The sequence below is a fragment of the Taurulus bubalis genome, assembly GCF_910589615.1.
Source record: "Taurulus bubalis genome assembly, chromosome: 7".
NCBI classification, from domain to species: domain Eukaryota; kingdom Metazoa; phylum Chordata; class Actinopteri; order Perciformes; family Cottidae; genus Taurulus; species Taurulus bubalis.
This window is the reverse complement of record NC_136595.1, coordinates 10,783,053-10,805,828: the sequence shown is the minus strand read 5'-3', so window position 1 is coordinate 10,805,828 and position 22,776 is coordinate 10,783,053. Positions and strand designations below refer to the sequence as shown.

The 22,776-nt window shown below is 39.6% G+C and overlaps 3 protein-coding genes across 3 annotated transcripts; 2 read left to right on the top strand and 1 right to left on the bottom strand.

The window, feature by feature from the left end:
- Window positions 1–213: 213 nt before the first annotated feature.
- tm4sf4 (transmembrane 4 L six family member 4) lies at window positions 214–4,509 on the top strand (the record flags this gene model as incomplete). The annotated part of the gene is made up of 5 exons (XM_079221425.1): window positions 214–384; window positions 1,197–1,286; window positions 2,811–2,959; window positions 3,604–3,784; window positions 4,402–4,509. The coding sequence occupies 5 exons, from the start codon at window positions 214–216 to the stop codon at window positions 4,417–4,419; spliced, it is 609 nt and encodes a 202-aa protein (XP_079077551.1). The 3' UTR covers window positions 4,420–4,509.
- Window positions 4,510–6,469: 1,960 nt separating this feature from the next.
- On the top strand, window positions 6,470–8,410 carry LOC306739200 (transmembrane protein 69-like). The gene is made up of 4 exons (XM_079221167.1): window positions 6,470–6,484; window positions 6,610–6,750; window positions 7,065–7,112; window positions 7,233–8,410. Exons 3-4 carry the CDS (start codon window positions 7,065–7,067, stop codon window positions 7,965–7,967), a joined length of 783 nt encoding a protein of 260 aa, XP_079077293.1. The 5' UTR covers window positions 6,470–6,484; window positions 6,610–6,750; the 3' UTR covers window positions 7,968–8,410.
- A 482-nt stretch (window positions 8,411–8,892) lies between these two features.
- On the bottom strand, window positions 8,893–20,820 carry LOC306739102 (mitochondrial adenyl nucleotide antiporter SLC25A24-like). The gene is made up of 10 exons (XM_079221054.1): window positions 20,436–20,820; window positions 18,976–19,102; window positions 18,793–18,880; window positions 14,220–14,331; window positions 11,527–11,685; window positions 10,951–11,103; window positions 10,693–10,800; window positions 10,226–10,393; window positions 9,903–10,053; window positions 8,893–9,633 (listed from the first exon to the last, which is right to left on the bottom strand). The coding sequence occupies exons 1-10, from the start codon at window positions 20,613–20,615 to the stop codon at window positions 9,452–9,454; spliced, it is 1,428 nt and encodes a 475-aa protein (XP_079077180.1). The 5' UTR covers window positions 20,616–20,820; the 3' UTR covers window positions 8,893–9,451.
- Window positions 20,821–22,776: the final 1,956 nt, after the last annotated feature.

Sequence of the window (22,776 nt, the reverse complement as noted above, 5' to 3'; positions counted from 1 at the left end):
AAGCAACAGCACAAGGCAGACGGGTTCACTCAGAAGATTCAGTCAGGTGGACCGAGCCTTTTGAAGAAACAACTAAGCTGTAGAGGTGGAAGGAGAACTTGTTTGGTAGTGTTGGAAAGCAGCAGTTTTAATATTTTCATTTTATAACCATTAGTGTGGTTTTGAGACACTTTCAGAGTTGTTACTTGGAGAGGTTGAAGCACCAGCGTCAAGATGTGTTCAGGCGGCTTTGCCAAGTGTCTGGGGATCAGTCTGATGCCCCTGGCGATCGTGTGTGTGCTGTGTAACATCCTGCTCTTCTTCCCCGGGGGGGAATCTGTGGAGAGCGAACACATCACAAAGCTAGTCTGGTACTCTGGAGGCATTCTTGGATCTGGAGTGTTGGTGAGTACGTTAAAATTACAACACTGACATTAATAGCCGATCAAATCCAGGAACGAGAATGCACACCGTCTAATATCAGCATGCTTTTTGTCAGAACTGAAGACAACTTTATTGAATTCTCCTGATGTTTTTGTAATGTTGAAACTTTAGGGTACAGTTATCTTTATCCTTAATCAAAAACATGTTTGGTCTATAAAAGGATGAAAAAAATTAGAAGAACATGTTCTTTTAATATTTCAGATCCAAAGGTGATGGCTTTTGAATCCTTGTTTTGCCTGATCATTAGTCCTGAACATTAGTTCTATTCAGATTTCTATAATAAAGAGAGAACAAAAGCAAATCCTAACATTTAAGAATGGAATGATGGATGTTTAGCATTTTTGTACCTGAGATAAAATAATGAATTAACAGATCCATTCAGATCTAAAATGTAGGCCTACACATACAGTTAGTTGTATGTTGGAAAAACACAACACAATATTATCATAAAAAAGCTTTGTAAAGAATCTATGAACTACGTGTGATTTTAGAACCTTTCAAATTATCCTGATGAAAATCATCATCACAATCCTGGTGAACATTGGTGCAGAGTTAATGAATGGCAAGTTAATGAACTAGTTATTTAAAACTTAATATCTTAATGACTGTGGTGGGCAGTTCAATTTCCTCCTGGACCTGCATACAGAGGAACATATCAGCCATCATCTTCCTCTGTGCGGGTGTGCGTGTGCGTGTGTGCGTGCGTGTGTGTGTGTGTGTGTGTGTGTGTGTGTGTGTGTGTGTATGTGTGTGTATGTGTGTGTGTGTAACAGATGATCTTCCCGGCTCTGGTCTTCCTGGGTCTGAAGAACAATGACTGCTGCGGTTGCTGTGGCAACGAAAGCTGTGGTCGGAGATTTGCGGTGAGGAGATATTTCACAGTTGAACTTCTCAACATAATTAAATTATTATTCACAGATCTGGTTTGTCAAAGTTATGTGAAGATCCAGGACGAGAATAATAAAATTAATTGCAAACACAGACACACACACACACACACACACACACACACACACACACACACACACACACACACACACACACACACACACATATTTACATGGAGGTCAATAAAACATCAATTTAAAGAAGTTAGCCAAACAGCAACTGCAGTTGTTGTCATGCACAATATATCACAACGCTGAAACTGAAGCAGTTAACTGGAATTCAGCCATCATTAACTTTATTATTTTACACTTCCGCTTTACTGGGACATGTCCTCAGTGGAAAAGGTCTATAAAAACAGCCTATTGTTGGTGTAGTGGCCACAATATTAAGCGCAAATCACGTGACAATCAAGGACCCAGAAAGCCATTTTTCAATATAGATCCTTTACAAAAGCATCCAGAGGATGACGCCTGCAGCAAGAAAAAGAACAGGCGTTTTCCCAGATGTGTTGCTGAAACAGAATGAATTGGAGTGACCGGTGATCTATTTGTCCTCTTACTTGTTTCAAAGTGGTATTGGATATGTCCAACCAATAGAATATAATGTGAATGGCAATAACTTGCTATTTTAAGTCCTCGCCATTAATTGGAGTTCAATTTGAATAAAAAAAAACTACAAAAAAACAACATCTGATCCAATCAAATCTGGGGAATCGGATTATGAAATAGTATTATATGAACACAACATTTATTTTTTTATGTAAGGGTTTTTGTGAATGATCAACTTTTTTTAATTTGCTCCACATTTATGACTTTATATTACATACATTATATTCTCAGCTGTGCTCGCCGCAAGCGGACGTCTATAACTTCAGCAGAAAGAAGACCAAACACAACTTATATATTCTGCCTTTTTATTTTATTTTAGGAATACGTACAAAGGAACATATGAACCTCATGAATGGCCCAGCGAAAAAATTAATAGATGGAATTAATTTATTAAAGAGAGAGAATAGGGCATTAAAGCTTGCAGGGGGTTTATTTCATTTGAACTTCTACAGTGGATCTACAGTATGTCAACTGTAAGGTTTATTAATCATTTGTAAAATAAACACTATGTACACACCCTCCATAATTTACATTGCAATAAATGCACAATACATTCACACCAAAATTGAATAGATTTTGAAGAAATTCCTCCTATGGGAGTTTCACATGACTTTATCACACATAGCCGCTATTGTTGCGGTTCAGACACACATACTGATCGATACTTTAGGAATGAGGTGTGTGAGCGTATGTGGGGCGCAGGAAAGAATTAGCAAACAAAAGTCTATCAGATTACCACACACACAAACACACACACACACACCTCAGTAATTCTGTCCGTGACCCTCAGCCTGCTCTCTCTACTGAGATAACAACTTCATTGTAGTCACAGAAGATAAACCCAAGATTTCTAAAGTATTGATTCCCAATAATTTCTCTCTCTCTCTCTAGATGCTGAGTTCCATACTGTTTGCAGCTGTGGGAGTTGTGGGGGCTGGTTACTCAGTTATAGTTTCTGCTGTGGCCATAAACCACGGACCGCAGTGTGTGGTTAACATTAACGGCACAGAAAAGCAATGGGGCTCTCCCTTCTCAAATGGGTGAGAAACACAATTTAAATTAAGTATTAAAGGTTAAATCTTCTTCTAAATTACCTGCATAATCACTAAATATGTGCATGTGGTTTCTTTTATTGAAAAATGTAACCCATTTATTCAGTTGTTTGGAATTAAATCATATTATTTGTCAAAGGTATGATTTATTTTTTATTTTTATTACGACTAGTTTTTTAAAAGAATAGTTGGACATTTGGGAAATAAGCTTGCTTTTTGCTGATATTTCGTGGTATTGATCCTCTCATTTCACTCAAGGCAAAAAAATAAACAAGCATACTTGCTATTTCTTTAACAGATTGGTTGTGGGTATGAAAGGAAAAAAAGAAGAAGAGCATTTTAACATCCAAAGATGTACAGATTATTTTTCAAATGACTATTTTCAAGATAAATAATAAAGTTTCACTCTAAATATGTTTGTGTTTTTGATAAACCAAACTCACTTGAAGAATACAATCGGTTTTTGTTGGTGCCACCTCTGCTGTAGTTCACTCTTAACATAAAATATAATTAACAGCAGGCTATTAACGTGGCTGTAAAACATTGAGCTCGCTCACTTATTAACCTGCTCTTCAGAATTACAGTGTCTACAGATAAAAACCTGCTGTCTCTGCTTTACCCTCCCTCTCCAGTGACTACCTGTCCAACAAAAGTTCCTGGTCAACGGTTTGCTTAGAGCCGGCCGGCGTGGTGTCCTGGCATCTCTCTCTGTTCTCCGTGCTGCTGGTCATGGGTTTGATCCAGATGGCACTGTGTGCTGTGCAGGTGGTGAACGGCCTGCTGGGATGTCTGTGTGGGGACTGCTGTGGAGGGGTCAGTATAGTGAGATAGGATGTGTTCAGTCGAGTCAATTTGTGAGAAGAATTGGATACATTTTAAGAGAAATCTACAATTATTTATTGTATTACTATGATGATAATTATTAGTATTATTGTTGTTACTAATTATCTATTTAGCGATCTATTTTGAATTTCTGTAAAACTGTAGCAATAGTCCATTCAGTCACTGAAAAGCTCTAAAATCACAGACATAAAAGAAACACAGAGAACATAATAGATCATGTTCTCTTTGTAACACCAATTTCTGCTGGCATCTGCAATTCAATTATACCGTAACTTGGTTAAATCAAGGAAAAGAAGAAAATAAAACAATAGACTTGTTGATGTGTGAGGATCAGGAAGTATAACAAAAACATCCTTACCTGGTAATACACATATCCGGATATTTGCCAGTAATAATAATAATAATAATAATAATAATAATAATAATTTTAATTGTATGAGCATTTAATTACAGATTTGTTACTTGGTTGGTGAACGGAAGATAGCTGACTGGGATCCAATGCTTTATTTAGCCGGTTACATCTTAAATATTGGTGTTAAGTAAGAGAGAGTAATGAAAATGTTGATCATGTTATGTTTGTCTTTCAGAGCGATGGAGCCGTCTGAGCTCTTCCTACAGCTGTGAGAGTCAGCAGTCTGCAGCTTCTTGTATTTATTCTGTTTATAGGTGATGACATTGGTGCCTTGCTTCATGCCACAGCTCTAAGTTTTTGCATAAGAGTTCATTGATTACATTGCATGTAGTAACAACACTGGTGAAATGACAGAGCTCTAATTGAAATTGTTTATCATTAACTCTTTAGCTAACATTGATGACTAACTTATACAACACTACTGTACTTAATGATTTTCCTCCTGCTATATATTTTGTAATCAGTTTTTGCCCATTCAGCAAATTCAGTCAATAAAGATCATATTGTTGGTATCTAAAGCAGATGGGAGCATAAAACAGAATAAAATCAAGCTCTTGTTTTAAATGTTCTTTTTCTTTTCTTATCCAGACAAACTTAAACAAAGGCAACAACCTGTTATAAAACAACCTTTTAGAAAAAAAGCATGACTGCTCCCTGCTGGCCATTGTGGTGTTGTAAGCAGGAGTCTGCCAGGGGTAAAAAAGTCATAGAGATGAACCTACGAGTATCTACACTACTACAGCATCAATAAAGTCTCACATTTGTTAAGCATAACAGCCAACAGTTCTGTCTGATATCTGGCAAAACAATTATTAGAATGCTTTTATCGCAAAAATGCTGCTGCAACAAACTTCAGTACAGCTGTTATCAATGATCCGTTTTGAGCAATGTGTTATGAAGATGTTTTCTTTAGTTGTGCCATGGGCAAAATTTACATTGTATAGTCAGTGTAGGAATGGATGTCATTGCTTCACTTCTCTTTTGCACAGATTGACATAATATAGGCCTTCTCATGAGGCATTCACTTGTCTGATGTGTTACTAAAGATATCTTTAGTAACACATTCATATCTGTGAATGACTGATCTAATTCCATTCTTTTTGTTAGGATTATTCATGATATAGCAGACAAAACTAATTATGTCGGTTAATTGGAATATGAAGACCCACAAACTGGGCCTAACCTGGAGCCAATTTGACATAATTTGACATAACACAGTGACATTTGAAACTTTCTTTCCTACAGTTACCCAGACCTGGCCTTAGATGATGACAGCCAGCATGTCACTGAATTATGAATCATTGTATTAGGGCAGACACGTGTTCCCTGCCTGTTTCCAGATATTTGAATCATACATTCATCATACATACGTGAGAAAGATGGTAAAGCCAGGACAGGCCTACAACTCCTTTTCAAACTTTAATTTCATGATGGTTGGATTGTTATAATAAAAGAAAAAAGATACACAGCTCTCCCTCAGGAAAAAAGATCACGAGGAGAGAGTGAGAGAGAGAGAGAGAATTTAAACTGTTAAGGGACCTGCAGGAGAAAAAGCAACTCTGGTCAGTGTGGTGGTATATAAACTATATTACTTTCAAAATTACTAAAGTAATATAATCCCTCCATCATAATCGTGGGTTTCACCTGTGGCTTCCTTGCAGATAGGAGCACTGCCTTGACTAACGATATTTAACAGTGGTTCTCCTCCGATTTCCCTCCTGAGCTCCTCACACTGGCCCTAAGGTGGAGCAGACACACTGGGAACCGGTGCCATTTTGACTGCTTGAAGCTTGTTGTCGCTGCAGGGAGCTACATTACAGCTGGAACGTAGGTTGACTGGTTAATCCAGGGCATTGTCTTTAGGCAAAAATAACCTCTAGCAAAATCTAAAAAATGTTTATACGTTCACATCTACTATTCCTAAAAAGGACTGCACACCTCCACAGTTAGAAATATCTGCTGTCTGTTCTGTTGCTGTTTTCTAGTGTTTCTTTATGTCTTGACAATACTTTACACACAATTTACAAGATACTGTAATTTATGTTCCACTTCAGATAGTTGTCTTCTATTAAAGCAAACAATATAATGTCATTACCATTAGCTCCACTTTAAACTGCTAAAATGCTGCTTACATCCAGAGCTGGCCTGGAGCTCGGGTAGGTCCACCTTCCAACCGGACCAGGACCCTAAGCACAGACACAGCCAAGACAACGCAGCTATGTCTGAGGGACAACACTGTGAATGGAACATAAGAAAAGGTGAAAAAAGGTGAAGGTGTCCAAATACATTGTGAATGTACTGCAACTTTAATTTCTGTTTTGTTATACTCGCTACAGTTAAATGATACGTTTTTATTTTATGTTTTGATCTCACTGTGTTGCAGTGGAACTATAGATGCAGGACACCTCTTGGCGAACACGGAAGAAATAAACCGCGTACCAACGTGTTTCGCCACTACCGACCGGGTGACCCTGAGCGCTGCTAAATAACCTGTGAAATATGATGTTTTCAACTTGAGACAGAGGTAACAATGGTGTCCGTGTTTCAGGCTGCACGTTCATATTGTAATCCAAGCAGCGAGAAGCCTTCGGTGTGTGACGTCACCCGTTAACTCGGTTAGTTAGTGCTAACAATGTTGTTGTGTCGGTTCACTTTAACGAGGCTTCATGAAGCAGCAAGTGTGCTCAATCGTTACATTTGTATTGTAAATGTATTGCTCTTAAAATAACCATCGGTTGCACCACTAATCTATTTTAAATGTTATTGTTTTTTAGTCTTAATTTAATTTGCTCTTTTCTTCTTCTTTTGACTGACATCTTGAATGTGTTTTGTTTTCAGATGATGATCTCTGTTGTATTTAGAAAAAGCACCCTTCCAGCCCAGAAGGTAACGCACACTATTTGTGATTTTTGTTTCTTCAAAAGCTCTTTTGCTTATATTTCTAATAATATATAATTTAAAAAAATAAATGTATTTTAAATTCGGATATGAATGTCTTGTCTGTAGGTGTGGCATTGGGCAGGTCCTTCACAAAGATGCTGGACATCAGCCCTGAGCCCGAGGCTGCCGGTTTCAGAAAGGGACGACGGGCGAGGAAGACCTCCTGCTGTCCTCAGTTTCGTGAGGACTGCTCTCCTCCAGAGGAACCAGATTAGTGCGGCTCCATTTTTAGTGAGGAATCAACATTTCCACTCCTCTGCTGTGAGGCAGAAGAAGCGACCGAAGCTTGAACCTCCCAGAGAGCTGGATCTGTTGCGCTATGACATGAAGGACTTGTGGAAAAGTCCCAAACCAGCCCTGTACCTTGGGTTTGCAGGACTAATCCCCTTCATCGCCCCCACTCTGCTCATGGCTGTGACTGAGAGCTACTTCCCAGAGTTGGCCTATGCTCAGTTAGCTTACAGCGCCTCAATTGTTTCCTTCCTGGGTGGAGCTCGCTGGGGATTTGCTCTTCCTGAGAGCAGCCCAGCCAAACCTGACTGGATCAATCTGGCCAACAGTGTGGTTCCCTCCCTGTTAGCCTGCGTGGCCATGCTGATGAGCGACAGCATTGTTCCAGCAACCACCATGATTATTATGGGACTAGGAATCTCGCTGCATTATGATCTGTCTCTGCTGCCCACTTACCCCAGCTGGTTCAAAGCCCTTCGCTCCATCCTGACCGGTGTGGCGTTTTTTTCTCTCGTTGGTACCCTCTTAATTAATGGAATATACCCGGAAAAGAAGCTATTGTCAGAATAAATAGTGTGTGTGTGTGAAAAAAAATATGATTGGTATTAGACTTGTCTTCATCTCTTCTGTCTTAATGACAGGTCTGTCTAATCATGTTCTGTGTGTTTTATTTTTATAGAAGTTGTTTATTTTATAGATCATAGCAAAAACTGGCTTCTGTAAAAGTAGAAGAGAATAAGGAACAGGAAGCAATGACAGTATAATCCCATTCTCAGGACAGCATGCTTCCTCTTCAGGGCCCCACTTTAAAGCCTCTGTGGTCCATCTTTCAAATTATTCTGATGAAATACTTTTTGTTCAGTGATTTGACGCAACCACTGGGAGTTTCCAGATTCAGAATTATGAATGCCACACATTAGAAGAACTAAAGAAAAATAGACTGAAAATGGGAGTTCTTGCTCAATGAATATCAAATAAATGCTCTCGTCATTCAGCATAAATACTGTCAGACAATTTTTTTCTATGCATAACCCAGAGGTCTTTGATTTTTTTTTTTTTTTTTTTTATGTGAGAAAGTACAAAACTAAGTTTAAAAGCTGTAACCAAGAAGAAATTATTAAGCATCTAAATTTTCCTTCAGTTCCTCCTTTAGTTCAATGCTACAAATTAGCAGAGCCACGTTGTCTTTATGCGGCCAGGTTCAGACAGCTGAAGTCAGGAGTATTGACATCGCTGAGAAAAAGGGTATTACAAAAGATCTAAAGTGGAGTAATCTGTGCTTAAAGCCTCGGGTCAAATGCACACCATCACATTGCGCAACACTCAAGGCGTGAATGAACGCTTGTCTCAGTTTACAATACAACTGGTTGCAGTGCAAGTTTTCCAATTCAACAGATATGTTGTGCCAAACATTTATGACCGACATCAAAGGTTACATTTCAGTCGCAGTAAGCTGAAAACAAATGCACTGAAAACGTTTCTCTTTTGTATTCAAATGTCTTTATTTCTGTAAACACCAGCATCTAATGAACCACATGTTGGATAGAAAGGCAAATAAAGTGTGAGGTCCATAGATGTCTATGAAAAAGCACACAAGGCACATGACTCCCAGTAACCAGGCTTGAACAAATCCTTTCCATGAAAGGACATAACCGTCTCAAACATACCAGAATGTCAATCACCAAAGTGTAAATACAGTATTGCACTTCAAAAGTTTCCTCATTTCTTGGTGAAACAGATCCCCACTCGCACAATATTACACAATATTTTGGTAAACCGTGTATAAAGCTAAACTGAAAATCGGTTGATCCAAGACTGACGGTGCACTTGAATCTATGTCTTATAAATCATTATTTATCCTTTGTGAATTCTGAAGAAAGGTCCTGCAATTACTCCATCTGCAGTGCTTTGAGTCTTTGGTGACCAACAGGTAAACAAGCTCTTTACATGACAGTTTCCCTAATATGTTAGAAGTGACATGTTTTGAAATAATAATAAAAAGAATCCTGCTTATCACTCCCACGGACACAGACGGTCACAGACGACCCTGCTGCCTACTTTTGAATACCCAAACCATCCCTCATGTTCTCATACACCACGTAGCTGATGCTGACAGCCGGTATGACCTTCATGAAATTGGGCAGGATGCCACGGTAAAGTCCGAAGAAGCCTTCCTTTTGCAAGATCTTCTTCACCATCAGATTCATGGGCAGCTGCTCTGCGCCCTCAAGAGAAGCTGAGAAACAAAGTAGAGATACCAGTGTCAGATAATGATGTCAGTGCTTTAATTGAATGTACAATTCTTTTTTTGACCCTGAGTGACCACCCAGGTAATGCCAAAGGGATTTCAATGTCAACTCAATCTATACTTTAGCTACAGTCGTGCAGTGGTTATTTATCTAATTAAGTATTATATTTAGTGTAAATCCTTCTGGATAAGATCATGGGAGCAATGCGCTAAATTCAAAGTTGACAGCGTCTCGAGTGGATCTCGGTTCTCTGCACCTTGTGCCTGCATCCGGGTGCGGATCAGAGCCAGCGGGTAGCTGGTCAGCTGGCCACACGTGCTGGAGAGAGTACCACAGCCAAGCAGCACCAGGATGCCAGGGTTGGCTGAGTCTTTAGCGTAGTGGGACAACCATAGGTTCTTCAAGCTCTGGTAAGGATATAGAAGTGTTTGTATGTGTGAGAAAGGAGTATTAGTTATATATTTCACAGAATCAAAAAAGGGACAGTAAAACATACCAAGTGGAAATCCTTCACGGCTTTTACAGACAGGTGATGTTGCATATGGAAGCGGAGCTTTGCGTTTCCATTTTTCCACGTACCTCGTACACGGCCAGGTCTATGCCAGCGTAGGGGATGATGCCCAGAAGATTGGGGACGTAGCCTTTGTAAAATGCCTTCACTCCCTCCTTCTTCACGATTTGCTTGGCACAGTCGAGCATTCCCGAGTACTGTCCGGTCTTCCTCAGGGTCAGGCGGGTTTTCATCACCTGCAGGGGCAAAGAAGCGGTTCTTCACCTGACAGCACTTCTGTCTGATTGAAGCTTAACCATTTTGAAAAAATATTTTGAATCAAGGGGAAAAGGGAATCTGCATTAACCTCTGTAAAGTCGCTCACATCTTTTTACTTTGCCCTTCATTTCCCGGTTAGATTGAAAGAGGCAGGATTTAGATTGATTTAGGGTAAAACATTATGTTCACAGGACAATTAATGGAGACCAGACAACCTGATGCCATGAAACAAACCAACAGCACAGATAGACCTGGAGGTGTCTCCACCTCAGCTCACCTCCATGGGGTAGATGACGGTTTGTGCTGTGGCTCCAGCCAGTGATCCAGCCATGAACCTCTCGTGGGTCTTGACCTTTCCTGGTTCACTGGACAGCATCTTCTTGTACTAATGAAACACAGTGACAAGGGAGCAACTGAAGGACGCTTGAGGACCGTTAGTGTCAGTAGTAATACACTTTAGCTGAAATTGCATCTCGGGGTGTCAGTATACATTTTTCTATGCCAATATTATGACAGTGTATACTGCAATCCGTACCTGCTCATAGGCCATAAATTTAATGGCCGTCTCAGGGGCAATCTTCAGTACGTTGATGCCGTTTCCTCTCCACAGAGACGCCAAGCCTCCTTCTTTTACCATCTGCTTAAAACCACCAACCAGGCTGATTTTGTTGCTCTTGGACGAATGCACCTGTGTATAGAAAATCCTGCATTGTAAATCATTACTTTAATAAGTAAGTGCATTTGTATTTGTGCAGCAATTAGGCTCCAATAAATACAATTACAAACAGGTTAACCACCTAAATTATTTTCCCCTTTACCACATTATCCATTGTAACAGCTTCTCCACATTCTATTGGAATTATGATATTACATGATACAGCATATTATTATATGCACAATACCAGTGTTACGTGAATACTCTGCTTTAACTAAACCATGTTTTAGTTTGGTTTGAAAGTCACGCTGCCTTTCATTAAAAACATTCAACAAATATAACATTTGATAAGATATATAATATGAATATATATTATCAAAACAATGATTTACTAAGAACATATGACAGCAGGTATCAAAAGGTATGACAGACCCCTAATACAAAATGTGTACACACCTGCATGAACACCTTCATCCTGTCCAGCGGGGCGGTTCCTGTGCGGGACACGGCGCCGGCCATGGCCCCCGCTGACAGCTGCTTCCACCAAATGCCGGTTGTCTTCTCCTCCTCGGTGAACTCATCTGGGATGGAGAGGCTGTCCCCGATGTCCAGCGTCTACACACAGCACGATATATGTGGAAATCACAGTCAGAGACTGATTTGAAATACTGAAAGATATTGCGTCTAGTTTCTAGCAAGGAACATCAACATTTCAGAGCCAGAACATGAGTGGGCTGCCAACACAGACCTCTGAATTTCACTAGAGCTTTGTATCGCTTCAAATATAATTTCAAGCCCATGGAGGTCTGCTTTTTATATACATTTTCATAAAATTAATAAGAATAATATTATTATTAATAATAATAATAATAATAATAATAATAGCGCTTAAATAAAAGCTACTAAAAGGCACTTTGCATGGTAAAAACAGAAATAATAGAAGCAATAACAATATATAAAAAAAAGAGCTTAATCACATGGCTTCAAAACAGCACGATTAGCTGCTTCGCCGCCCTCAACTTAATTAGGACTGGGAAAACAGAATGTCCCTGTCCAAAGTCTTACATAGCTACACGTTCAAGCTGCGAGATCAAATATATAATTGTGTGGCACTTTATGAAACTGGTTGTTTAATACCACAACATCAAATCAAATGTAGTTATTTCTCACTTCCTACTGCAATATAGTTTACACAGTTCAGTTAGATCATCATAATCATATATCAATCATAATGTGATATGAAGGCTTGCATTGATGATTCCTCTCGAGTAAGATATTGTCTCGTGCCCGGACTTCTGGTGCGAGAGAATTTTCTGTCAAATCAGAAATTTGACTTTTTGAGGGCGAGACTGGAAATGGAGTGAAATCTGTTGGACGATAGACGCAGGATAAACCAACACGAACATCTGTACAATGTAATAAACAAGCAAGGAATACAAGCTTTGGGGTTCTGTTTAACTGAGACTGTCAGATATGTGGCGATTTAATGGAGTGAAAAAATATTAAGAAACCCCTTTAAAAAATGCTTTGAAACTGCTCCTGAATACCTTCGTCTCACAGTCTCAACAAAAACTCAGCATTAGATGTTGTATTGGAGTGCATCAGAGAAGCTCATTTAAAGATGCGAAAAACTATATACAAGCTAAAGAACTAAGGAAGGATTTGAGATAGTATAAGTAAAGAAACCCCTTAAAGTTGTGTTAATATAGAATTGCGTCAACGATGTGTAGTGTATGTATGGGGCATTTTACAGTTGAAAAACCAACGTGTAAGCGCTCTCTAGTGGACAAAGTAAATAATGACAAGACTTATTTCCTAATTACAAAAAACATAATTTCTGCAATTTCTTGTAACTTATGGGTCAATTTCCTGACAAAAATCAGCAAAGCAGATGCATAAAACCAAGTTTTCATTCATGACCAGACAACAACCTGGACTGTGAGGATAAATACCCAAACCCACCATGTCCACCTCCACCTCATAGAGCCCTCCATCATCCTCCAAGTCGACGAAAAACCAGTTTCCCTGCTGCTGCTGCTGAGGGTGCAGCAGCGCCATGGCTATCCCAGGCCTTTGATAAAGCCGCCGATCCAGTGCAATATAGTCCCAGTGCTGTACGAACTCCCTCCTGAACTCTATTTCTCAGACAGATCAGGATCCTTAACATAAGAGGCCAGTCAGATGTCAAGGGTCTGCCGATCCAATCCAGAGCGAGTGGAGAACCCCTGAATTCAGAGTGGCCGGTAACCATCGACGTGAATACTGGAGACGGTGGGAAGCTATATCACTTCCATAGACGTTACCGAGCACTGCTCCAGGCACAGACCTCGCTCCCGTCCTGTCCTCTAGAGTCACTTCCTCCCTCAGTGACCTGTCTACGTCCCACTGACAAACTAATCCCTCTGAAATTAGCTTAGTCAGCTCACTTTAGCCGCCACAGGTTTGTTTGACCTCTGATTTTGCGCCAGTGAACAGAGGCAGCGGATGTGAGAGATTAGCCATTGACTAGAGTTTATCTGTGTCTCTGTCATGCAACCAGAGTCAAGTATATTTCTATAAAGCCAACTGTCTACATGTGCCATTTCAGTTTAAATGCTGGGATTTGAATATTATTTGTTGCAAACAGTTATGGTGCAAAATATTGTGTTTGATATTGATGTTTGTCAACAATTTTTACTAAAAAAAATTCTAAAACGGGAACAGAAGGATCTCACTTTGTGTCATAAATAAATTGACTTGAAAAATATTGTGTTCCTCTTTTCCCAAGCAGTCAATCTTCTTTTTTTGGGACAGCCAAAGAACATGAAGAAGGTTAAGTGTTTGGCTTCTACGTCTCTTCCATTATTATTTAAATGCAATTTCTAACTTGTGCTTTAGTTTTCCTGCTCAGACTGGTCCTGACACCAGTAACATGCTTACTTATCTTACACAGGAAACACAACATTAACCAGCTCCATCAATTCAAACCAGAAGAGACATTAACAATGAGCTTAAATATTTTGAAGCTTTAAAGTTTGGTCCACAACAGATCTTACTTTGGCAACATAGTCAGTTAAACGTGTTTTCTTTTGTCTCCATCATTCTTTTGACGCACACGCACACACACACACACACACACACACACACACACACACACACACACACATTACCGTGGAGTGCTTCCAGTAGCGGATAATCTCTTGCAGGTTGGTGGCTGTGTTGAACAGGAAGTGCTCCCTCCATTCATTCCAGTCTAAAGTCATGGTGCCATCCACATCGATGCTGTACAAGGAAAGACAGAGGATTAATAATAATAAACGGTCAAATTAGGACTCAAGTAACTGGGCCCACTTATTAGCTCCTATGTGCAAAAGTGACTTGTTATTTTTGTATTTCAGTTTTAGAGGGAAAACTAGGGTTGGACAATAAATTATCTAATTTTAGATGTGAATGTTTAACTGACCTAAACGTACAGATTTTTCATTTCTTTCTAAATTAGTTTGGCCAATTTCATTAAATAAAGTGGGGAAGAGAGCCGACGGGAACAGAGAGAGAGATACATGTGGGGTTCAGCGACAAATTGCAAGGCACTAAAACAAATGTAGCATTTTTCAATGAACACTGAGCAAAACAAGAATGGACAGTTATGTGTAACCAGGCGTTGAAGCAACAGATCAATCTGCTTTCCGGAATCTTTAACGGGTAATAATTGATCGAAAACAAACAAGGAACACAATAAATGAAATATCAGGCACCAATACATGTTTTGATATTTCATATTTGAGAAGGTAAGATAAAAGTCCAAATTTATCTTCACGTCACATGATGAAGCTCTCCACCAAAACAAATGTCTCGCTGTGTAAGGAACAATGCTGATACACTATTCCAAATCCCATTCGCTGTTGAGAGAGAGAGAGAGAGAGAGAGAGAGAGAGAGAGAGAGAGAGAGAGAGAGAGAGAGAGAGAGAGAGAGAGAGAGAGAGAGAGAGAGAGACAGACAGACAGACAGATGACTAATGGCAACAGTAGTGGTGAGGGAGCATGCAAACAAGAAGTAGGTCACAAGTTATCATTCAAACCGCCGACAATTATAACAGTAACAAACTTTTGGGCAACCTTAGGTGCAGTGTCTGAAAACAACAAACAGAAATGGAGTAACTGATTTATTTCCAAGCTTATTTTTTTATACTTTGAAACAAATTGATGAAAGTAAGGAAACCACATGTCTCTTGTCATTCATTCTCTGTCCTCGTCTGCTCTAAATGTTCATCTTCTGTTTGTTTCCTTCCTTCTTGTCCGCTTGGTTGGCTGACACACATCAATTACTCTCTGTGGTTTTCAGAACAAACCTGAGTCACGATCATGCACATCCTGCTTTAGTTCTCTTATAGGTCTCTCTCAGAATGTCAAGTAACGAAGTACAAATACTTCGTTACCTTACTTAAGTAGAAATGTTGGGTATCTATACTTTACTGGAGTATTTATTTTTCAGACGACTTTTTACTTCTACTTCTTACATTTTCACGCAAATATATGTACTTTCTACTCCCTACATTTTAAAAATAGCCTCGTTACTATTTCATTTTGGTTTGTTTTCACTCCGGCTTGTCATCGTTCAAAAACACACACACACACACACACACACACACACACACACACACACACACACACACACACACACACACACACACACACACACACACACACACACACACACACACACACACACACACACACACACACAAAACCTCTCCGCCCCGTTGCCCACAGATACGTGCGCGCACACACAGGTGAGCGCTGAGCACACAGCCAGACCGCTATATCTGCGTTCCTAGGGTGAAGATGCAACAGCAGCTCTCCTGTGAGGAGCAGCGGAGTTCTCCTCGCACCAGAGCAGCTCTCTGAACCCGGAGCGGCTCTCCTGCTCCAGGTGAAACGAGCCACGGTGCTCGTGTCTTCTACCAACAATGAGCTGCTGGCTTCACATATTACAAAAGTACAAAGTACACCGTACGGATATAAAACTAAGTCATTAATAAATACATGGACAAATGCCTGTACTTTCGGGTAAACGGTTACGGTACGCCGTTAACAGGTTACGCTTGCGCATGCGCGATTTGACGCGACGCCGTGAGCTCCGTGAGCTCGTCTTTTCTTGCTGTTGCATTTCTCAAAATAAAAAAACAGATCTAAGCTCAATATTGAGCATGAATTGAGAGAGGCCGTATCAAATCTACAACCCCGTTTATAACATATGTGTCGAGGAAAGCAGTTCACTGCAGCCACTAATACTGATACAACGTGATGGTTCACATATCTGCACTCATTCTGTTTTGTTTGGCAAAAAAAATTAAAAGCTTATTGTTAGTAGTAACTAAATATGAGTATTTTTTTGCACAGATAGAACTTACACAAAACATTGTCTGATGGGGCAATCTAATTTACTTGAAAGTGATTGCAATTTTCTTTATTCTGTTATTTATAAAAGCACAGATGAGTCACACAATTATGTTATTTACAGAAAAAGTTTGAGAATCACAGCTTTAAGTGTTTGTGTCGGAGTCGCCGCCTATTTTGCACTATTACAATACTTATAGGCAACTAGTTATCATGTCTTCCGCTCCATGAAACACATGTTAATGCTCAGTAGTACACATATGGTACTTTAATGTATTTGCATTGTAATAAAATGTGATCATTTTAAATGGGCATGTATGCAGCTGAAACGGGTAGCCTAGTGCATCCTACATTTTTCAACATAACATTTTAAAACATTATAGTCATTATGGCCTTTATAAAAATGATTGTTTTGGGGAGGTGGGGTAGTGCACTATAGGCCCCTGAGAGGCTTAAGAGTTTGTCCTTAATGGAAAAAAACATTCCCTTACATTACTTTTACTTTTATACTTTTAAGTAGTTTTTAAACCAGTACTTTTACACTTTTACTTAAGTAAAAAGCTTGAGTTGATACTTCAACTTTTACAGAAGTATTTTTAAACCCTAGTGTCTATACTTCTACTTGAGTAATGAATGTGAATACTTTTGACACCTCTGGTCTCTCTATCGCGCATGCTCCTGTACATCTACTGCTTCCAGCTTTGTTTATGCAAATACAGAACATATATTTTATGCAGATACAGAACACCTAGAGCTCACTGCATGAACCTGGTAGAGGTAGAGAGGTAGAGACTAGCAGAGCAAACAACGACATGAGGTTTCGGGAACCAATATTTACCACATTACTATGGTTTTTTATTTGGTTAAAGTGATGCCAGAACCTTGAGTAAACTTTAAGTACTATAAATATTGTCTTTAAATTTACATTTTTAACAAAGGACGTGGAAGATAACAGTAGCCTGAATGTTAATGTCCTTATGTCAAGAGGAAAGCAGGAGCAAAACGTGTGCCGCCTTTGTACACTTTAATAAAAGAGACTACACCTGAACCGTTTCTTCCTCCACTTGTTTAGATGTGCCGGTGCCTTCTCCCTCTAATCCAAACAACAAGGCAGGAAATCACTTCAGTCAATGAGCACTACGTGGGTGCAATTATTATGGATAGACTAGTAATATGTTAACAATACTGATAACGGATATTGCTTGTGGGAAAATAACGTTTTTAATCTAGTTTTATAAATTGAGCTGGCTGAAATGATTGTTATTAATTATTAGAGGTCTGTATTTAATAACTAAAACTTGATAGTAAAACCAGTTCATGTTTTTATCACTGAAAGATATTAAACTATATCACTAACACTATTTGTCATTATTTTATTGTTATTTGGTAACTAAATGATTAATATTTGTGTTGAAAATGTCATCTTGGTAAAATTGTTAATTAAAATGAAGATTTAGATGTTCATGAAGATTTCCTAATGTGCATAATTTAAAGTTGGTAGTTATTTCACAACTACAGAATGTATAAACTGATCCCGTAACTAGTGGAGAAAGCCTGTGGGCCGTTGATCTGCACAGGCATGTTAGTTAAGTACAAACAGCAGGGAAGTGAATATTAGAAATACAAAAACTGTGATTGCATCAGAAACGTTGCATTTCAAAAAAAGGCAATGATAACCACAGTATCAACATGACTTTTCATTTACATGAATCTCAACCAAAGTCACCAAGCTGACCAAAACCATTTGTTTTGTACTCAAACCTTGGAAAAAACTCTCTCCCATTTAAGGTGTGCTGCACACTTAAAACTTGGTTGCTGTATTTCTATCTGTAAACTAAAATATATGACTATGAAACACAACAATGCTGCTGTTTATTGACAGTTCTTATCGGCTCTGCATGGGTTGAAAATGGCTCAACGCATCATCTGCTGGGTTTAACTCTGCCCTCAACTTGCAATGCTGACGCAGGGTGGACCGGCTGGGACTAATCTGTCATTACATTCATATTAATTGTATTAATTCATTTTACTCCACCAACTAAATTGTTTCTTCTTCTAAATGATGCAGTGGGCGGAGTTAGGCTCAGACCTGGGAGTAATGATCTCATTCCTACATGTTGGGATTAAATCTCCAGACGTCAGACGCCATGCAGCCCTTTATCAAGTGGCTCCGTCAGCACAGAGCCAAGTTACAGACCGCCCTGGTTATCAGTCCCTCACACTGGTTCCCCCCCATAACAGATCTCTTTCACTTTTAGTTGAAGGTTTTTATTTTCTTTACAGCACACCAAGCACTGCAGAGTGATCTTCCTCAATGGATCGCAGCTCCAAAACAAGCAGTCGTACCTCTGAAGGATCTTCTGTGCCTCCTCTTTGCTGATGTCCATTCCCAGATCGGCAAGCGACTGCTTTATCTCCATAAAGTCCACTCGACCTGTTGGAAAATATAAAAGCACAGGTAGAATTCTCAGTATTTAGTTTGACCATTTCGGTAAATAAGGCACATTTACTAGATTAGTTACAGCATACCATCATTGTTTTTGTCCAAGCTCTTGAAGGTAAGTCGTAACTTCTTTTCATGTTCCCTCAGATACTTGGAGAACTCGTTGAAGTCGAGCCCGTCGTCTTTGTCCTGGTCTCCAGAGGAAATTATTTTCTAAAGAAAACACAGAATATTAGTAATCCACTTTCCTCACGTCATAGAGTCTGATCGTCTGTTGGCTGTCTGACCCTCACTGGGCGGTGCAAGAGTTTTTTGGAAAAAAGCCTCTTGTATGATCTGTGGATCAGAGGATAAACATAAACCGCTGTCACAAGGACCGATACAGGAGAACATTCCTGCCCCCTGCTATTAGACTGTATAATAAGTTATCTCTGCCCAGATCCTCCGTCAATTGACTCAACATCAACATCCCTTGCATCACTTTTGTTGTTTAGTTAGTTACTGTACATACGTATATACACTGCACATACTTTGCATTTTTGCACTTTCTTTATTGTTTAATTTCCTAAATTAATACGCTCTGCTGTTTTGTTGTATATATTGAGTATTTTGCATTCCTGATATTTTTTTCTGATGTCTTTTTTGTGTCTTCTCTTCTATGTAAGTTGCTTCTACTGTGAGAAACTAATTGCCCCTTGGAGATGAATAAAGTATCTATCTATCTAAACCTGGACCTCAGTGGTGCCACATGGGTGCAATCCACTTGGAAATTAATTACTGGAAAGAAAAAAGCTTCAAGAGATGAATGACAGACACATCTGACCGAATGAGGCGCTTGAAAAAGCAGCCAGTGTGCATGGCTATTAGCGTTATCGTTTTTTACAACACCTGGAATCAGTGACCCGTCCTAACGTTTTTTCCTGACTCATACTCTGAAGGCTATTAGACTCACTGATGAGTGTGGGGAATGTGAGTATCTGATCAGCAAAGGTGGGACCTTCCTCTTCAAATCCAACCCACAATAAAAGCTCACCTGCACCTACAGATTGAATTGAGACCGTTTAATTCATTCTGGTGCACCTTTTCTTCATCTGCTCTTTACCAGCCTCACACTGTTATTATTGTTTGTAGAGAAACCAAATATGATTTATTTTGTTTCACTATCAGGGGAAAACATGTCACAAAAACTTTATGGATTTATTTGAGGTAATCCCGGATATTGTGCCCACTAGAAGACTACTCTATTAAAACTAAAGCATAATCAAAATATGAACCATAATGAACATATTGTTTAGCTGCAGACCTAAAGTTAAACACACAATTGAGTACCATGCATCTTAAAACTGTACTCTGGGACAGTATAGATACTAGATACTCTCCCAGAAGCGTGTACTTGATTGTTCAAGTTATTTAAGGTCAATGCAGAGTAATTAAAATGTGCAGCCAGACCAGCTCCTTCAGGAATGCAGTACTACATAATAAACATAACAAACAGTCCCTCCCTAAGAGGCCTTTAAGCGATAGTTTACTGCATTCAGGTCTCTACCTGAGCGGCTCCTTTCCCACTTTTGATGCCCATCGCAGCCAGGCCTGCCTTCAGCTCGGCCACATCCACTTTCCCATCCTTGTTGGTGTCCAGCTTGACAAACAGATCATCGTACACTTTCGACGCATCTTCGGCGCACTGGCAGTCCGAAAAAAACAGCTTCCTCACGCCTGTATACATTGTTGAACTGAGAACGAAAATACGCTGCACACAGAGAGCGAAGTCGGGCAATTAAACTGCTGTGGAAACACACACACGCGCGCACACACACACACACACAACCCGATGCCTGTGGCTGGCACTTCTGGTTTTGAAGCGGCAGGATCGTCCCGTGTGATTTCAAAGAGATGTCCGCAATGCAGCTTGGAGACGAAGTCGCAGGAGATCCGTCATTAGTTAGCGTGGTAACGAATCCGGTATGTTGGGTTTACCGCTGTTTTAAAGGAGTGTGAGGTAGGGTGACAGCGTTGAGCAGAAGGGTGGGGCCACTTGGTTTAGTTTTCCTGAAGACCTCCTATTTTACTGCGCACACACACACGCACACACAGACACACCCTTCAGCAGGAACTACACACGGGCTACTATTTCATGAGAAACTATAGACACTACTTCCTGCTTTTTCAAACGTATCCAAAGTTATCCTTTCTTATTGGTTTGCAGTGTAACCCCCCCCCCCCCACGCGCATGTATATATGCATATGCGCATAGTGGTCTACCAGAATAGCCTTTAGTCCCAATCCAAGTGGGCTCCAGCAGTCTGATTCAGTTTAGTGAGTCATACCCACAGGAATCTGGCAGCAGGAATCCAGGCAAAACATATCCCCAAAACTTTTTAGTTGAGGCGTCATTGCTTTGAAGACGAAAGAGGCAGAGAGATGAACATGGAGAGGGGGAGGGAAGACGATGGTTGTTAGAAAGACTGCAACTCTCATGGACTTTACGTCGGGTTAACCTCTTACATTCTGGGTTTGTGCACAAAATAAACTTTTTGAAATCCTAATGGAGATCCCAATGTTTGAAAACACCATATAGAAGAAGAAGAAAAAACACCATACAGGCTTTCTTGTGGATATTCAATGTGCCACGAGATGGCGACACAATTTTGCATAACAGCAGCTGGTTTCACTTTGTTGTTGTAATTTGTTTCATCGGTGCTGCTGTTGCTTGTATTGGCCGCAAGGGGACGACGGAGGGAGGAGGCGGGTTTTAATATACTCCTATCAAGTCATTTCTCAATACTGTACATCCGTTTAATTTTCATATTTCAAAATAAAAGAGAGGGACATAGACGCGTTTCAGTCAAAATTACATGAATCCAGTGTTAGCAAGTGTCTAAGTAGTACCTTTTCTCAAGTACTATATTTTGAGGTACCCTAATTGGAGACTGATTTAGGGGACACACATCATTGTTTCTTTCTTTTCTAAACTCAAATTAACTTAAATCTATTGCAGTGTTCTCAGTTCTGATACAGAAAATATCACCATACACTCAGTATTCCTCTGGGTGCTCTCAGCGTCATCTGTAACCTGTAATCTTTCCCAATTCAGTTTCAGACGTGGAAACTTAAATTTGAGTTTTATCACTCTGGTTTTGGGATTTGGGAGAGTTGTTAATTGTTTACTAAAGTTTAGATCAATAACATATATGATTTTTTTTTTAATGGGTGTTGTTTTTTAAGTGCCATTTTGAGGTACTTAAACTATATTGAAGTATTTCCATTTTATGCCACTTTCTACCTTTACACTACATTTCAGAGATAAATGGTGAACTACATTTATTGTATAGCTTTAGCCACAAGTTAAATGGAAGATTGTTATTATTAATACCACATATCGATTAACTCATGAATCACGATATATAATTAAAGCTTAAACTACCTATCAGTATATAAGGTCATTAAAATAAGCACCACCTTTACCAGTTGCAGCATGAAGGGATGTACACATTAACCCATCAGTAACTATTACGCAATGTGATGATGATATTCTGCATGACGAGTAAGGTTTGATGCTAATACTTAAGTCCATTTACTTAAAGTATGTATATACTGTAGTATTGCTATTTTTACTTAACTAACATATCTGAAAACTTCTTCCATCACTGGTATTTGTTTTAAATAATGAGTGTTTATTAGTTTTATTAGGGTTTCAAAGCATACTCTTTTATTTTGAAACTCCACAAGCGGAAGCAGCTCTTCCACGTCGCCTCAGCCAGGTTCTGATTTGACCGTTGTCACCAGCATCTCCGCCGCCATCCTCCCACAGCACAACAACACAATGGGGCTGTAATGTCAGCGACGAGCGGGATACGAGCGCCTTCTCAAGTGTACTGAATCAGTGT

What these genes read in the sequence shown, in the direction of transcription:
- LOC306739200 (XM_079221167.1), top strand. Translation starts at nt 7,065, where the DNA reads ATGATGATCTCTGTTGTATTTAGAAAAAGCACCCTTCCAGCCCAGAAG. An exon ending in GCACCCTTCCAGCCCAGAAG is followed by an intron (nt 7,113 to 7,232) that starts GTAACGCACACT and finishes TCTTGTCTGTAG; the next exon opens with GTGTGGCATTGGGCAGGTCC.
- LOC306739102 (XM_079221054.1), bottom strand. Translation starts at nt 20,615, where the DNA reads ATGTATACAGGCGTGAGGAAGCTGTTTTTTTCGGACTGCCAGTGCGCC. An exon ending in GCTACTGGAAGCACTCCACG is followed by an intron (nt 11,686 to 14,219) that starts GTAATGTGTGTG and finishes TGCTGTGTGTAG; the next exon opens with ACGCTGGACATCGGGGACAG. An exon ending in TAGACCTGGCCGTGTACGAG is followed by an intron (nt 10,054 to 10,225) that starts GTACGTGGAAAA and finishes TATCCTTACCAG; the next exon opens with AGCTTGAAGAACCTATGGTT.